The following is a 19,033-nucleotide window of genomic DNA, read 5'->3' as shown; positions in this document are numbered from 1 at the left end:
TTTGGGTTGCTTTAAACCACAAAGAGACTTTTTCTATGATTTGTATGTTGGCAGGAGTGTATCAATTTAGTTTTCCTCAACTGAAATGTTAAAATTCTTAAGAGGCTTTCATGCTAAGCGTGAAACATTTGTTCTGGGTTAGATATGGTAACTTAGAAATTAAAAGTAAGTGCCCCAGCAAGTAAGGAACTATTGGTAACACTCCAAGGGTTTAGACCCAGGCTAGAATAGTATTGAACCGTCAAGTTTAGGGTGCTGTTGGCTGGAGAAAAAGAAGAAAATAACTGAGGAGTTGAAAGGCCTTATCAGGGATGCAGATTAAATAGATCGCAATTGACCCCATTGTATTGTAATGGAAGCCAAACCCTAACTTACTGGTATTCACTGTCCTGCACACTAATCGTCTACACATAAGTGACATGGGAGTAGTTCTTAAATGATATGGAAGAGTTAAGTGACAATATTAGAGGCAATGGGAGTTGTAAGCTACTCTGGTTTAAGACTTTCTCACCAAAGACTTGTCTTAAAGGTAATAACAATGTACATTGACAGTATGTAAGCATCATTTAGCAAGTTTTCCCAGAGATGCTGTGAGCTTCACCCCATATGGCATTACACTGGCAAGGCTTGGCCTACAATGTTCTTTATGTTGAGGTATGTTTCTTTCACCATAGTCTTTTTGGGGTTTTTAACATAATACTTATTTCAATGCAAATATATTCTTGATTCACCCTAGTGACATGTGTTCATTGGTATTGTGCTTTCTGATAATGGAATCTTATTTTCTTTTTACATTCCACCTTACTAAAATCTCTATTTTAAACATACTTTCCTCATATATACAGATGCTATTCCCCTAGATATGCTAATGCCACTGACTCTTTCCAGATATGTCTCTATTGCAAGTCCCTTTTCGCATAGCTCGAATTATTATTTCTTTGTCAGGACATTTTAAATTATGCACTGAAACAGGTTATGGCACTGTACTACCACATACAGGGTGTAAGGAGACACCGTAAGCACGCCTCGTAAGGGCTGGATACATGTATGTCCAACCACACCCATCAGGGTGTGGTCAAGGTGATGTGGTAAAGGTTTAAAGGGATAGCCCAGGCCCATGGTGGCTCTCTTTTGTCTGCTGCTTCGGATTGCTCTGGTTTCCTGTCGATGGCATTTGCTTATTTAAGATATCCTGACCATTACTGGCAGTGTATTAGTTATTCATCTTAATAACTGGTACCAGAAGTGGGGTACATTCTCCATCAGCAGGGTTTAATCTTTACTGGATGGGTTTTCTAGACTGTTTCGGCTAGTGTACATTTCCCTTGAACCATGAAGCATTTTACGTTCTGACAGTACCCAGCCTATTGCTGATGGCTCAGTGCCACTGTTTCGCTATAGCAGCTGCAGGTTGAACATCCTGTAGAGTCTCTCCAGTCAGCTTACTTTACTTTGGAAGTCAAGGCAGCTTTCTGACCCCATCCCTGGAAAAACCTGTGTGCCCTTGCTTAGAGCAGGGAGGTGGCATGAAAGGACAGCCTTCTTCCAAAGCAGGGTGCCCAGCTGTGTTGGCCACCTTAGCTGTTATGGCATCACTGGCCTACATGTCACTGAAGAGGGGCAGTCAGAACTCAGGGCTCTGCACCTGATGCACCTAGCTGGAGCTTTCCCAAGAGCAGGAACAGAGGGTGAAGAGTTTAGCCCATACAGCCCGTCTCACCGGCCAGTGCCTTGGACATGAGGCTAGTACCCTTCTTGTCTTGGAGGAAGCTGAGCCCTGATGTGGATCCTGACAGTATTGGAGGGTTCCACCAACCCAGCTGGACTTGTTTCCTATGGAACTGGATTAGGTAGAGTAATCAGGTGGTAGTTTGAGTAGTATCTGCCCTTACATTGGACACTGGGGCTTTCTTAAGTAAACACTTACTCCTTTGCCATGCACCCTTTAATCCATATATATATATATATATATATATATATATATATATATATATGTATATGTATATATATATATATTAAAAATTAAATGTGATTTACTTCTACATTTGCCTGTTAGTGTGGCAAGCAGAAATGTGACAGCTCTTTTGTGGCTTATGTTCTGAGGTTGTCACTGCTATGTATACTTCTATATTCACAACTGGGACAGATAGAAACCTGTAGGCCCAGTGACTCCCCTGCTGCAGTGTGAGCCACTTCCCTGGAGTCTCCTAGGCTTGCCGCCAATCACTTGACTCCCAGTTCTCACCCAGCCCTGCCAGCTCTGCCACTGTCACTTACGGCATGGAGCGGGGCATGAGGACTTCACTATTGTTAGGTGGGTGAGCATCCATTCCTCTGCTTACTCATCATGAGTGTCAGAACATAAGCTTGGTTCTTAAATACTAATGAGGAAAAAACAAATAATGCCATAGACTCATCATCGTGAATGCTAAGATACAGTAAAATCATAAGCAGTTTTGATTAGGTAAAAAAATTAATAATGTTTTCTCCTTCCTTATATGCAGTCCCTATTTTACACATAAAAGGCATCATGAGAAAATGATTAGGGTACTTGAAACAAAATGGATCTGCATAGGTAGAAGAAGTGAAGACAAAATATTGGATGATATCTTCCTTTTCAAGCCTAATATAAACGGGAAGGTTGCACATTGGAAACAAGTAAGTATAATTAATTATCTTGACACACTTATCATTTACAATACTAGGGTTGTATTTGTGTAATATTAGTAAAATGCCTTTGGTCTCACTGTAGTAATTTTCATTATGCTGCTTCAGAATCCGTTGGCATCAGACTGTCAAATGATGCTGAGTATGGTATTGTATGTTGCCGTTGGCATCAGACTGTCACATGACGCTGATTATGGTATTGTATGTTGTATGTTGTATGGTATTGTATGTTGCCCCTGATAAGTGTTCTGTAATCATTGCAGTGTCCACCCAAGCTTCCCTCTTGCTTAATTACTATGAGTAGTGGGAGTCACATGAAACGTCTTAGTTTCAAAATGTAAAAACGTATCTATACTTAGTTTATTAAAGACATGTCATTTTAATTTTATGTACAGTTTAACACTTTTATCCACTCTTTTTGATAAGCCAGAAATTGCTTTGAGGAAATACTGGAAAGAGAAAGAAACTCACTTCCTTTTTCTGAACACCTACTATGTACCAGACACTATGCAAGCTCTTTTGACTGTGGTTTGTAATTTTTCCCCCATGGGATGGGTGTTTTTACATCCAGCTTTGGACCCAGGTGTTCTGACACATGGCTTGTACCTCCATTTGGGGGGGGGCTTTGTTTTGGTTGGATGTTAGTTAATATTAGAGGTGGAGATCCAGCAGTGTAGTAACATTAACCATGCTTACCTTTGACAATCTCCAAAGTTCTTTGTCTGTGATCAACTCTCCATGTGGACTTTTCTTGTGAACAGCCTGAGCTCCATGAGCAAAATGGAAAGAGTGTCACTGATGTGATTTAAATGTCCATATGCTAAACGGAGGTTATGAGTGTCCTCCACTCCTCAAATCTGATAGCTGTGCCTTGAATACAATGATTGTTTTAAAAATAGATGTGCCATACCCTCACTATCTCCTCTCAAAAGTCAGTGTTACCTGTGTGAATTAGCTACACAGGACAGGGCACTCCATGAGTTAGAGCTCACAAACAGGAAAAAAGATAAAAGTCTCTGTGGCCACCTTATGGGTAGCATCTGCTTTCTTAGTGTTGTAAACTAACAACCATCTTACTCTAAACTGATAGCCAACAGGTATTTTTCCTGTCTTTGGTAATACAATGAGTGGAAAAAGACAGAAGATGGAAGGCAGATTATGTACAGGAAGGAAATGAGATGTTAGCGTCCAGAGATTGTGGAAGAGAGAGTCCATGACACACAGTTTGGTCCACACCTACTACCGTGGGCTGCAGACATTACTGACATTACTGGGGCTGGACTTGTAGATGGGGCAACACAAATACAGGGTCATAGTGACGCAGTTGGAGCTAGATCTGAGGAGACTCAGATGACATTCTGAAAGATTTAGGGGAATTTTAGGTACTAATATTAGGTATTTTGTGGGCATGTAAGGCAATTTAAATTATCCTTTGGCACAGTCAATTTTTCTCAGAAGTTACTGAGAAAAATCATACACAGGGTGTAATAGCTGACACAACAGTTCCTCACTGAGGCTTTAGCCTTGTAAAATTACAGTAAGGAAAGTAAGCTTGATTATTAGGCAACCACTGCAGTATTATTATCATTTGTGGACATGGTCTCTTAGTGTTTTATCAAAAGCAGGAATTTCAGTGGTGATCTGATGTAACAGAAAACCACACTCACTGGATGGAAGGGACAGATTCTGCAGGGAGGAGGGCAAATTTTCTCTCTTTCACATGCACCTGTCCTGCCTCAAACCACACTTAAGACTGTCCAGTGTCTGTCGAACAGAAAGGAAGACCCTGCTGAGTACATCTGATGGCATGAAGGGTCAAAGTGTCCAAGTGCTGTGTATCTCTCTTGCTGAGCATACCAGACTGTCCTGTGTGTGGGGAAAGGGGACTACCCATGTCTTTAATGTCACTTCCTCCGTGTATCATAAAACCAGAATGGCGGTCTGTGGATGACGTGAAGCACACGGGTCACCGTATTTATAAAGGTCCACTTGCCGTCTGGGTATTTTCTTGGTGAGATGTTGTTCTGTTTCTCCTATTACAATAACTGGCACTTTTTCCTTGGCCCATGAAGGCTGAGAGGAGTACCCATCCACAGAAGTTCTGCATTGCCCCACCTAGGCATGCAAGGCACCACAAGTGTGAAGGCAGCATTCCTTAGTGCTGCCAGTCACATGAGGGTGTGTGATGTCATACATCTGAGAACGAGATTGGCAGTTATTGTTCTAGCATTTTTACATGTGTTAAATCAGATACATGGGGAATGAAAGAATAATTCTTATTATTAGAATTCAGGCATCTGTAGTGGTCTGTCCTAGGGGGTTCTGACCGGATACACCCTCATTTGCAGCCACTAAGAGCACCACCTCTGTATATTCACTATGTTCCCTTTTAAAAGGGCCATGCCCACCTCCCATCCTTCTCTCTCTGTTCCCCTCTCTCCCCTCTTCTCCCTCCCCTCCCGCTGCTCCTGTCTCCAGAGGCTGGTCTTCCCCTTCGGCTCCCCCGATCATGATCATTTCCTTTATTTGTTGCACAGTGATGTTGACATCGCAGGCCTATGTCACATTTCAGAGATAGAGAACTGCTCAGAACATCTCAATGTGTGGGGTGCATTTATCTTTTGTCATCACTGAGTTTTAGTCATATAGCTCTTACACTAAGAATATACTAAAATAGTTTTGTTTTTTGAGTTTTGTAAATATTTTGAATTATGATTCCAGACTAGAGTTTTTATAAAAGTGTAAGTTTTGATTTTTCTATTCCAGACTTGCAAATTTTAAATTATTTAAGTTGATTTTAATTCTTTAATTATGCATTAGCAAAGGATTCTTTTTCTTCTTTTATCCAAGTTATACTTTAAATTTTTTCATTGTTTCAATGTGTGGGCCTAGATAGTCAACCATAGTATCATACTGAGTGTCATCTGTCCTTTGGACTTTACTGATGATATCCAGTACTCTCCTCCTTATATGTGGTACATAGTTTCTCCCCACACTCTCTATTGTAGCACAAGTTATAATTGGTCTCAATGAAAAAAAAAAAGAGCTAGATATCAGGGTAAATGCCAAAAGAGCAGAGAGAAAAAGGAACAAGCCATAGCCACACCTTACCTGCCTAATTTCTCAGCCAAAAAGAGAGGCAAGCTCCTGTCTCCTCCCTGTCCTATCACTTCCACTGTCCACCCGGCCATATCATTTCCTGTTTCCTTGTCCCAGGTGCTAGGATTAAAGGCCTGTGCCACCACTGCTTGGCCTCTATGATTAACTAGTGGCTAGCTCTGTACTCTGATCTCCAGACAAGCTATATTTGTTAGAGCACAAACAAAATATCACCACATCTACCCCTTTTAGTCTAAAATAAAAAATGGCTATAACTAATGTAAGAAGAACTATATACAATCAGTACAATAACTATATACAACATATACAGGTAGCACATACATCAATGACATCTAATCCATTTGCATTTGACAAAGTCAGGGAAAAAACTCCATTGTCTATCATACCTTGGTGAATCCAAAGGTTGTACCTAATTCACCTTCTATCTTAATTTGCATTGCAAAACCATCCTTTAATGTCTCTCAACCTTATACACTTTACACCTCTTTAGTGAATTTCTTTTCAGAATCAGGTAAGGAGGAAAAACTGTCACTATAACTATAAAGTCTTCAAGTCCACCAGAGACCCGAGAAGGAAATAATAAGAACTAAGTGAGCAGGAAATGCAAGCAGGTGACTTCCAAAAAAACTTCGAGAAATTACAGAAACAGTTGGCTGCCTGGATAGTCACCTAAGGTTCCTAGACAACATTGGGGCATCCATCTCCAGCCTACAGGCTTAGAATCTGACAGAATTCTCTGTGAAGCAGAATATTCTGGAGGGCTGTTCTACCTTGTCTTAACAAAATTTGGCAGTCCTTTCTTTTGTGTTCTACTTGTCCAGTTTGGACACCAAGCTGTCAGCAGTTGAGGCAAGAATATGTTCTTGTCCAGTGACTTACTGTGGAGTTTCTTCAATAGACAAATCTAAAAGAAACCCCAATCTCACACACACATAAACATACACCCATACGTACACACATGCACATACACACACATACACACATGCATAAATGAACAAATAAATAAGTAAATATAATTTTTAAAAATAAAAATGGCTGTTAGGAAGGTCAGGGACTGATAAAGTATGTGCAAGGGTCTCTTCCCTGAAGTAGATTGGTGCTGCCAGGAGTAGACATGTCTCATTGTCATAAAAAAGAACAATTTAAATGTCATATTCTGTAGGTCTCCGAAGTGTTTTCAGATGAACTGTCTATCTAAAATATATCTCTGTTTGACCTTGAAAACATATGTAATATGACTCCAAGTTTGATTGTAATAGGTGACTAATTTATTATCATAATTTATTATTGTAAATTGTTGGTAACAATAACTTTAAAGGGTTAAAAATGCATTACATTGTTAAATCAGGAGTATAGTTGCAATAGCTTGAACAAGAATAGAACATGAGTACAGTATGTTCTAACAAAAATAATCTTAAATTTGTATCAATATAAAAATCTACATCAATGTGAAAATTTTAATACTAGTAGTTGCTTGTTTTGGTTTAAAATATATTCAATAATCTACCCTTTTATTCTGGGAGAAGCCCCTCAAGTTGTTTCCTGATGGCAAAGGGTTACCTTGGCTATCCCTTCTTGATGTACATTCATTAGTTCATTGATTGCCTTTGGTATACCTTCTGCATAATCCAGAAGGAATGGGGCATTCTGTTTAAATTAGGCATAGGAATGCCCTGTTTACAATCCCTTTTTTATGATCTTGTTTGCCACAATTGAAATACTTGACATTTTGATTTTTCTTCAAACCTCTGTAAATCAACTCTCCTCTCCAAGCATCATCATGGTCATGAGAATCAGTATTTATTATATCTGAGATCCAGTCTTCCAAGGGTGCTTATCTTGCCTTAAATGGCCTAATTACCCTTTGGGATTGTGCATTAGTATTTTCGAATGCCAGAGACTAAATTATTATTTGTATGGCTTCTAAATTTGGTATCATCCTATGTACTGCTGAAGTCAGTCTTTGAAAGCTTCCTTTGGACCCTGTATAACTTCAGTAAATGACTCAAATTTCTTCCCTACATCTTCAATTCTGCCCCAAGCATTCAAAGTTGCTGTGAGGCACAAATCAAGGACATGGTCACCATATAGAGATTGCCTTTGCACATCAGCATAATCTCCCTCTCCAAGAAGTTGGTATTGGGAGATTTCCACACCTCCAGCCCTTGTTCAATGTTCAGTAGTCTTAGCTTCACTTTTCCACCAGGTCCTCCATTGTGATTCAAGACCAGACTCCAAGACTACTCCAACAAATCTCTTCCAGTCTTGAGAGATAATTCTATTACAAGTTGACCATGGGTTTAACATCTGCTTCACAGAAGGTGAATGCATGCCATATGAGACTTTCACTTCCTTGAATCTCCTTAAATATAACATTTCCACATGAGTCCATTTAACTCTTGCACAGTCTTGGGGATGTCTAGATTTGGCAATTGTTTCCATAAGGTGACTAGATGAACTAAAGTGGTTGTTTGAAAGCCTTTGGCTATATTTCTCTAACCTTATAATGCAACACTGAAATTGGTTCTCCATTAAATGCCTGTGTCTGGGTCTGAATTATCTCTATGACGTTTTACCAACTTTTTCTAAAACTTGTATCTTAGCAGTAATATTAAACAATGTTTTTAGTGATAAAAAGATAAAAGTGATAATGTTTATAATTGACATTATATAAATCCGTTCTAAATTAGTTATCCTCTCATTTTAATTGTAACTTTCAAACTACTCAGCATATTATCACACAGAGACCTAAATCCCTCTATTGCTACAGGGTTTCTGATTTTTTTTAAAGGGGGAAATTCTCTCCTGTTTAAAAAATAATTTCCCCCTTGAAGAATTCCCAATAGTACTTTGGGAACTCCAGGTTTGGGATCTGCAGGCAGGTCAACTCCCCCCAGTAGACCAAGAAACCTCTAGTTGGCTGAGATCACTGGGCAACTCCTGTCACCACACTTAAGGCAGAGGAGAGTAAGATAGCTCATCTGCACCCACTGGAAGAAGTGATGGGAAGATGATAATATAAGAACACATTCAACAACAGAAAAACCAATATGATGACATCAGAGTCTAGGGACTCTATACCAGCAAAACCTGAACATCCAAACACAGATTAAGCAGAAGAGAATGACCCTAAAAATAACTTCATGAGCTGGGCGTTGGTGGTGCACACCTTTAATCCCAGCACTTGGGAGTCAGAGGCAGGCGGATCTCTGTGAGTTTGAGGCCAGCCTGGTCTCCAGAGTGAGTGCCAGGATAGGCTCCAAAGCTACACAAAGAAACCCTGTCTCAAAAAACCAAAATAAAAAAAAAATCTTCATGAAGATGATAGAGAACCTAAGAGAGGAAATGAGGAAATCCTTTAAAAAATGAAAGAAAACAACCCCCAAATTGCAAGAAACAATTCAAACAGTGCAAAGTTTGAAGGCTGAAATAGAGACAATAAAAAACACAGTCTGAGTGAATGCTGGAATTAGAAAAGATGGGTAAATGATAGGAACTGCAGATGCAAGCATAACCAACCAAATACAAGAGATGGAAGAGAGAATCTCAGGTGTTGAAGATACAGTAGGAGAAATAGATTCATTGACTAAAGAAAATCTTAAGTCCAACAAATCCCTAACACAAAAATTATCCAGGAAATATAGGACACTGTGAAAAGGCCAAACCTGGGAATAATAGGTGTAGAAGAAGGTGAAGGAATCCAACTCAAAGGTGCAGGAAACATATTGAACAAAATCATAGAAGAAATCTTTCCCAACCTAGAGAAAAACAAAGCAATGCAAGTACAAGAAGCCTACTGAACACTGGATAGAATGCAAAACACACACAAAAATCCCCTCATCACATAATAATTAAAACACCAAACATACAGAATAAAGAAATAATATTAAAAGCAGCAAAGGAAAAATGCCAAGTAACATATAAAGGCAAACCTATCAGAATTACACCTCACTTCTTCATGGAAACTCTGAAAGCCAGAAGGTCCTGGATAGATATTCTACAAGCACCAAGAGACCATGAATGCCAGACCAAAATACTATACCCAGCAAAGCTTTCAATCACTATAGATGGAGAAAACAATATAGTCCATTACAAAAACAGATTTAAACAATACATATACACTAATCCAGCCCTACAGAAATTACTGGAAGGAAAACTCCTATCTAAGGAATCCCAATTTACCAACAGCCAAAAGAAAAAGTGGGGTAAGTCCACACACAATACCACCACCACCAACAAATCCAAAACAAAGAAGTAACACTAAATGGTCCTTAATTTCCCTAAATATTAATGGTCTTAACTTGCCTATAAAAAGACACAGGCTAATAGAATGGATATGGAGACAGAATCCATCCTTCTGCTGCATACAAGAAACACAACTCAACTACAAAGACAGACATTACCTCAGACTAAAGGGTTTGGAAAAGATTTTCCAATCAAATGGACCCATGAACCAAGCTTGTATAGTTATCCTAGTATCTAACAAGTTAGACTTCAAAGTAAAATCAATCAAAAGAGATGAAGAAGGTCATTTCATATTCATCACAGGGAAAATCCATAAGGAAGAAGTCTCAATTCTGAACAGCTATGCCCCAAATACAAAGGTACCAATGTTCGTAAAAGAAACATTACCCAAACTCAAATCACACATAAAACCTCACACAGTTATTTGGGACACTTCAACAGCCCACTCTCACAACTGGACAGGACCACGAGTCAGAAACTTAACAAAGAGACAAAGGAAGTAACAGAAGTTATAACCCAATTGGGATTAACAGACATCTATAGAACTTTCCATCTAAACACAAAAGAATATACCTTCTTTTCAACACCACACGGGGCCTTCTCTAAAATTGGCCACATATTCAGTAACATAGCAAACCTCAACAGGTACAAAAAATTGGAATAACCCCCTCTATCTTATCAGACCACCATGCTTTAAAGTTAGAATTCAACAACAACACAAATTGCAGAAAACCTATTAACTGATAGAAATAGAAGCACAAGCAATTGCAACATTCCTGGGTCAAGGAAGAAATAAAAAAGAAATTAAAACTTCCTAGAATTTAATGAAAATGAAGACACAGCATACCCAAGCTTGTGGGAAACTTTGAAAGCAGTACTAAGAGGAAAGTTCATAACTCTAAGTGTTCACATGAAGAAACTGGAGAATAGTCACATCAGAGAATTGACAACACAACTGAAAACCCTAGAACAAAAAGAAGCAAACTCACCCCAGAGGAGTAGATGCCAGGAAATATTCAAACTGAGGGCAGAAATCAATAAAGTCAAAAAAAAGAAAACTATAACAAGAATCAATGTAACAAAGAGTTGCTTCTTCTAGAAAATCAACAAGATAGACAAACCTTTATCCAAAATAACCAAAAGGCAGAGAGAGAACATGAAAATTAATAAAATCAGAAATGAAAAGGAGGATATAACAACAGACACTGAGGAAATCCAGAGAATCTCCAGGTCATACTTTGAAAACATGTACTACACAAAATTCATAACTTCAACGGAAATGGACAATTTTCTGGCTAGATATCACTTACCAAAATTGAATCAAGAACAGAGAAGAAATTTAAACAGACATATAACCCTTAATGAAATAGAAGCAGTCATCAAAAGTCTACCAACCAAAAGGCTTCAGTGCAGAATTCAACCAGGAATTGAAAGAAGAGCCAATACCAGTACTCCTCAAATTGTTTCCCCAAATAGCAGCAGAAGGGACAGTGCCAATTTCTTTTTACAAGGCTACAATTACCTTGGTACCCAAGCCACACAATGATACAACTAAAAAAAGAGAACTACAGACCAACATCCCTCATGAACATTGATGCAAACATACTCATTAAAATATTGGCAAATTGAATTCAAGAACACATCAGAGAAATCATCCACCATGATCAAGTAGGCTTCATCCCAGGGATGCAGGGATGGTTCAACATAGGGAAATCTATGAATGAAATCCACCATATAAACAAACCACAAAGAAAAACAACATGATTATCTCACTAGATGTTGAAAAGGCCTTTGACAAAATCCATCACTCCTTCATAATAAAGTCCTGGAGAGATCAGGGATAACAGGAACATATCTGAACATAATAAAAACAATAAACAAAAAGAAACTCAAGGAGATTCCTCTAAATCAAGAACAAGACAAGGCTGCCCACTCTCTGTATCTCTTCAATATTGTACTCAAAATTCTAGCTAGAGCAATAAGACAACAAAAGGAGATCAAGGGGATACAAATTGGAAAAGAAGTGAAACTTTCACTATTTGTGGATGATATGATAGTTTACAAAAGTGACCCAAACAACTCTACTAGGGAACTCCTATATCTGAGAAACACCTTCAGCAAAGTGGCAGGATAGAAGATTAACTTGAAAAACATCAGTAACCCTAGAATTTACAGACGAAAAATGGACTGAGAAAGAAATCAGAGAAACATCACCCTTTACAATAGCCATAAAAAAACATAAAATATCTTGGGGTAACACTAACCAAACAAGTGAAAGACCTGTATAACAATAACTTTGAGTCGTTAAAGAAAGAAATTAAAGAAGAAACCAGAAAATGGAAAGATCTTCCAAGCTCTTAGATAGGTAAGATCAACATGGTAAAAATGGCAATCTTACCAAAAGCAATCTACAGATTCAATGCAATCCCCATCAAAATACTGGCACAATTATTCACAGACCTTGAAAGAAAAATACTCAAGTTTATATGGAGAAACAAAAGGCCCAGGATAGTCAAAAGAACCCTCTAAATTAAAGGAACTTCTGGAGGCATCACCATCCCTGATTTCAAGCTGTATTGTAGAGCTACAGTCCTGAAAACTGCTTGTTAATTGCAACAAAAATAGACAGACAGACTGATGGGGGAAGTATTTCTGTGTATGTTTATCTTATTGATTGTTAAATAAAATACTGTTTGGCCAATGAGACAGCAAGTTAGACGGGACTAGGAGTCAAAGAGGATTCTGGGAAATGTAGTAGAGAAGTGGTTATCCAGGCAGGAAGTGATGTAGCAAGGAGACTCATATTTAAAGAAGGAGAAACAGGAAGTGTCTCTTTTTTCCGTTCAACTCCTCCAGCGGCAGGATGTGAGCCACCAGCAAGGAGGGACACAAAAAGGCACCCGATAAGATAAGTCTTATAACATATATAGATTTATGATAATTAAGACTGAGCTAACAGATGAGAAGTCCTAGTCATTGGCCAGGCAGCTTTGAACCTAGTACAAGTTTCTGTGTATTCATTTGGGCCCTAACTCGGGTGGGCGGCGGGCATAAAGCTCACAGGTAGTGGTGGGGCCAGGTGGTTTTGGCAGAAAGATTTATTGTAACAATAGACCAATGGAATAGAAATGGAAACCCTAATATTAATCCATACACCTATGTACACCTTATTTTTGACAAAGAAGCTAAAACTATACAATTGAAAAAAGAAAGCCTCTTCAAAAAATGATGCTGGCACAACTAGAAGCTGGTATGTAGAAGGCTGCAGATAGATCCATATTGATCACCATCCACAAAACTGAAGTCCAAATGGAACAAAGACCTCAACATAAATCCAGCCACACCAAAACTATTAGAAGAGAAAGTGGGAGATACCCTTGAAAGATTTGGTACAGGAGAATGTTTCCTGAACATTATACCAGTAGCACAGACATTGAGATCAACAATTAATAAATGGGACCTCCTGAAACTGAGAAGCTTCTGTAAGGCAAAGGACACAGTCAGAAAGACAAAATGGCAGCTCACAGACTAGAAAAAGATCTTCACAAACCCCACATCATACAGAGGGCTGATCTTCAAAATTTACAAAAACTCAAAAAGCTAGTTTACAAAACACCAATCTAATTAAAAAGTGGTGTACAGTACTAAGCAGAGAATTCTCAATAGAGGAGTCTAAAATGACTCAAAGACACTTAAAGTGTTCAACATCCTTAGCCATCAGGGAAATGCAAATCAAAACAACTCTGAGATGCCATCTTACTCCTGTCAGAATAGCTAAAATCAAAAACACCAATGACAGTTTATGCTGGAGAAAGTTGAACACTCCTCCACTGTTGATGGGAGTGCCAACTTGTACAGCCACTTTGGAAATCAATATGGAGAGGAAAATGGGAATCAGTCTACCACAAGGTCTAGAAATTGTACTCTTAGGCATATATCTAAAAGATACACATTCGTGGAACAAGGACATCTGTTCAAACATGTTCATGGCAGCACTATTTGTAAAAACCAGAAACTGGAAGCAACCTAGATGCCCCTCAACTGAAGAATGGATGGAGAAAATGTGGTACATTTACAAAGTACTACTACTCAGTGGGGGAAAAAAAACAATGGATTATTGGAATTCGAAGGCAAATGGATGGAACTAGATGAAACCAAACTGAGTGAGGTAACCCAGTCACAAAAAGACATATATGGTATGTACTCATTCATATATGGATTTTAGACACAGAGTAAAGGATTACCAGCCTACTATCCACACTGCCAGAGAAGCTAGGAAACAAGGATGCCAAAGAGAGACATACATGGTCCCCCAGAGAGCAAATTGGGAGCATGGGGGAGGGGAGAGGGAGCAAGGAGAGTGAGAAGGGGAGAAGAGGAAGGGAGAGGAGGACATGAGGGAGCAGGAATGTTGAGTTGGTGGAAGAATAGAGGAGAGCAAGATAAGAGATACCATTATAGAGGGAACCATTTAGGTTTACAGAGAAATCAGGCACTAGGGAAATGACTGGAGATCTACATGTATGACACCAACTAACCATCTAAGCAACAGAGGAGAAGCTACCTTAAATGCCTTCCCCTGATAATGAGATTGATGACTGACTTGTATGCCATCCTATAGCCTTCATCCAGCAGCTGGTGGAAGTAGAATCCAACACCCACAGGTACACACTGAACTGAACTGGAATCCAAATGCAGAGAGGGAGGAGTGATGAGCAAAGGGGTCAAGACCAGGCTGGAGAAACCCACAGGAACAGCTGACCTGAACAAGAGGGAGCTCTTGGACCCCAGACTGATAGCTGGGAAACCAGCATAGGACTGATCCAGACCCCAAGAACATGGGTGTCAGTGAGGTGCCTGGGAAATCAATGGGGCCTCTGGTAGTGGATCAGTATTTATCCTTAGCATAAGAATGGACTTTGGGGGCCGGGCGTTGGTGGCACACGCCTTTAGTCCCAGCACTCGGGAGGCAGAGGCAGGCAGATCTCTGTGAGTTCAAGGCCAGGCTGGTCTCCAGAGTGAGTGCCAGGATAGGCTCCAAAGCTACACAGAGAAACCCTGTCTTGAAAAACAAAAAACAAACAAAAAAAGAATGGATTTGGGGAACTCGTTCCACATAGAGGGATACTCTCTCAGCCTAGACACATGAGGGAGGGCCTAGGCCCTGTCCCAAATTTTGAGACAGACTCTGGAATCCCCCATGGACGGTCTCACTCTCCCTGGGGAGCAGAAAGGGTATGGGATAGTGAGTTAGTGGGGAGCAGGGAAAAGAGGGGAGAGAGAGGGAACTGGGTTTGACATATAAAACAATCTCATTTCTAATTTAAATTTAAAAAATGGAGAGAGAAAAAATGAATTCCCAATAGTCTCATGAAATCCCTTGACAAAGACAGTGGAACACAGGGCTATGAAGCACATGTGATCAGAGAATGCAGGTAGAGACAGCCTGGCTGAGGACAGCTGCCCCTGTTAGCATGTAGCCATGAGCTGAAAGTGGTGGTCTGAGGAGAAGGGGTCTAGGGGAAGCCCATGACCCATGGGGGAGAGGGAGCAGCTGGCTGTCTGAAAAACACACATGGGATTGTGTGGAAGAATCAAGTGTTGTTGGAGCTGCCTGAAGGCAGAACGAGCTGGTCTAGGGCGGCCACATCCTGTGGCGTTTGGAGCCCAGATGCCTCTGGAGTGTGAGGCCTGTGGAATTTGTTGTATAGAGGCTGCAACAACAACAACAACAAAATCCCAGACTCACTTAGAGGTTTAGGGAAAAAGAGAGAACCTAGCTGGCTTGGTGGTGACTCCAGTGGCAGTCCTTAGAGCAGCTCTGGCTTGTGCTGGTGGCTGTAAAGCCACACGAAAGTGACTTTTTCATGAATTTATGTTTTAAATTTGGGCACCAAATGTAACAGGAGTTCTAATTGCTCTTAATAATAAAAACCCAGAGCCAGATATCAGGGTAACAGCTGAAAGATCAGAGAGAAAAAGGGGTAAGCCACAGCCACACCTTGCATCTCAGCCAAAAAGAGAGCAAGCTCCAGTCTTTCCCCTGCCTCATCACCTCCTCTGTCTACCCAGCCATATGATTTCCTGTTTCTCCCTCCCAGGTGCTGGGATTAAAGGCGTGGCCGGCCACCGCTGCCTGGCCTCTATGATTAACTAGTGACTAGCTCTGCCCTCTGCTCTCCAGGCAAGCGTTAGTCATTAGATCACGCCACACTAATAAAACAGTCTCACATAGGTGCTGGTCTACACATGCAGAAGTGTTGTCTGGATACTACCGCATGCTCCTTGGGGCTGCAGGAGTCGCTCATAAATATGTTTACACACTGGATTAAAGCTTGAAACACTCTGTAAATTGGTGCTGCATTTGCATTGCTGAAATAAGCCTAGTTCGATTTGAGTACTGTTTGAATGGAGACATTTGGGGGCTTATTAATTTTAGGGTTTTTTAAATCTCTGTAATTATAAATAAAAGCATAATGTTTTTCATGTTTGCCTTTTGAGATGTTAGTATCAGGGAAGTGATAAATATTTTTGCCATATGATGTCAAATAATTTTCCATTTATGTTTTACTGTGAGTATCCATTCTTTCTTTTTAGTATTAATTGGTCTTGTCATTTATATTACATCACAAGTGCAGTTTCTCCTACCTCCTCTGAACCTCCTCCCCCACCCCACCCATAACTGCCGCCCCTCTGCACTCACCCATCCATTCCTCCTCTGTTTCTATTCAGTAAGTGTCAGGCCTCCCATGGGCTATCCAAGTGTGGCCTATCAAGTTGAGGTAAAACCAAGCTACTTTCTTTGTATTAAGGTTGAGAAAGGCAACCCAGTGTGGGGAATAGGTTCCCAAAAGACATCTCAAGTATTTAGGGATAGGCCCTGATCCCACTGCTAGGGGTCCTACAACTAGATCAGGTTACTCAACTGTCACTTGCATGGAGAGGGCCTAGGTCAGTCCCATGCAGGCTCCCTAACTGTTGGTCCAGAGTCCGTGAGCTCCCGTGAGCTCTGGTCAGCTGTCCCTGTGGTTTCCCCATCGAGCCCTTGACCACCCTGGCTCATATAATCCCTCCTCTCTCTCTCTGACTGGACTCCCAGAACTTGGCCCAGTGCTTGGCTGTGGATCTGTGTATCTGCCTCCTTGAGGTACTGGATGAAGACTCTGTGATGACAATTAGGGTGACCACCAATCTGATTATAGAAAATGGCTACTTCAGGCACCCTCCTTACTATTGCTTGGAATCTTGTCTGGGGTCATCCTTGCAGATTCCTGGGAGTTTTCCTGCCATCAGGTTTCTCCCTAATCCCAAAATGCCCCCCATCAAGACATCTATTTCATTATTCTCCCCTCATCCCACCCACAGTCTGATTGACCCCTCATGCTCACACCTCCACCTACAGTTTATGCAGGAGATCTCTTCTAAGGAAATTGAAGCCTCTCTCTTTGGACCATCCTTGTTACCTAGCTGCTCTGGTACTGTGAGTTGTGGCCTGGTTATCCTTTACTTATAGCTGTTCTCCACTTATGAGTGAGTACATACCACATTTGTCCTTATGGGTCTGGATCAGCTTACTCAGGATTTTCTATTTCTATTTCCACCCATTTGCCTGAAATTATATGATAGCATTTTTTTTTTTTACTACAGAATAACACTCCATTGTGCAAAGGTACGGCATTTTCTTTCTTCATTCTTTGTTTGAGGGGCATCTAGGTTGTTTCCAGGTTTTGGCTGTTATAAATAATGCCTTTATGAACAAAGTTGACCCAGGGTCCTTGTGGTATGATTGAGCATACTTTGGGTACATGTCCAAGAGTGGTATTGCTGGGTTTTGAGGTAGACTGATTCCCAATTTTCTGAGAAGCCACCATACTGATATCCAAAGTGTATACAGATTTGCACTCCCACCAGCAATGGAGGAGTTTACCCTTTCTCCACATCCTTTGCAACAGAAGCTGTGGTGTCTCAGAGTCACTTTGATTTGCATTTCCCTGGTGGCCAAGAATGTTGAGCAATTCTTTAAGCCATTTGAGATTGATTTGTTGTGAAATCTCTGTTTAGATCAGTACCACATTTTTAAATTGGATTATTGGGCATTTTGATGTCTAGTTTCTTAAATTTTTTATAGATTTTGGAGATCAACCCTCTGTCAGATGTGGGACTGGTGAAGATCTTTTCCTTTTTGTAGGCTGCCATTTTGTCTTATTGTCAGTGTCCTTTGCCTTACAGTTTCATGAGGTCCCAATTTTTATTTAATTTATAAATTTCATTTAACTTAGAAATAATCTTATTTTACATATTAATCCCAGTTTCCTCTCTCTCCCATCCACACATGCCCCCCCACTGACCCCACAGCCACTCCCCATGGAGGCTGAGGCCTTCCATGAGGGATATCAAAGTCTGTCGAATCATTTGGGGCAAGGCCTAGGCCCTCCTCTGTATCTAGGCTGAGAACTCCATTAGTTCACTAGGGATACAACCTGGTTCAACTGCCAGAGACCCCCTAGACTGCCCAGTGTTCCTAGTTGACACGCACATTCAGGGGGCCTGGTTTGTCATATGTTGGGTCCACAGCAGTCAGACTGGAGTCCATGAGTTCCCACTGCTGTTTCTGTGGGTTTTCCCACTGTGGTCTTGACCCATTTATTCATCACTCCTCGTTCTCTGAAACTGGATTCCAGTAGTATGGCTTAGTGTGTAGCTGTGGGTGTCTGCTGCTTCTTCCATCAGCTACTGGAGGAAGGCTCAGGGATGGCATTTAAGGTAGTCATCAGTCTCATTATAGGGGAAGGGCGTTTAGGGCAGCCTCTCCACTATTGCTTAGGTTCCTAGTTGGGGTCATCCTTGTAGATCTCTGTGTAACTCCTTAGTGCCAGATTCTCTTTAAACCTATAGTGACTCCCTCTATTGATGTCTCTTTTCTTGCTCTCCTCTCTCCCTCTCCCTACTCAATCTTCCTGCTCCCTCATGTTCTTCTCCCTACTCTTCTCCTCTCCTCTTT

At 40.6% G+C, this 19,033-nt stretch overlaps 1 protein-coding gene across 3 annotated transcripts in view; it reads left to right on the top strand.

Annotated features, from left to right (window-relative positions):
• The window catches only part of Lrriq3 (leucine rich repeats and IQ motif containing 3), a 98,161-nt gene that overhangs the window by 30,040 nt on the left and 49,088 nt on the right, over positions 1 to 19,033 (top strand). For 2 of the 3 annotated variants that reach the window (XM_027395194.2, XM_035452044.1), the window contains exon 5: positions 2,505 to 2,658. The exons of the other annotated variant lie outside the window; for it this stretch is intronic. In XM_027395194.2, the coding sequence (XP_027250995.1) occupies positions 2,505 to 2,658 (154 nt within the window). The remainder of the gene's footprint in view (positions 1 to 2,504; positions 2,659 to 19,033) is intronic. 3 annotated transcript variants of the gene reach the window in all.

The sequence above is a fragment of the Cricetulus griseus genome (genome assembly GCF_003668045.3).
Source record: "Cricetulus griseus strain 17A/GY chromosome 1 unlocalized genomic scaffold, alternate assembly CriGri-PICRH-1.0 chr1_0, whole genome shotgun sequence".
NCBI classification, from domain to species: domain Eukaryota; kingdom Metazoa; phylum Chordata; class Mammalia; order Rodentia; family Cricetidae; genus Cricetulus; species Cricetulus griseus.
This window is presented reverse-complemented; position numbering and strand designations above follow the sequence as displayed.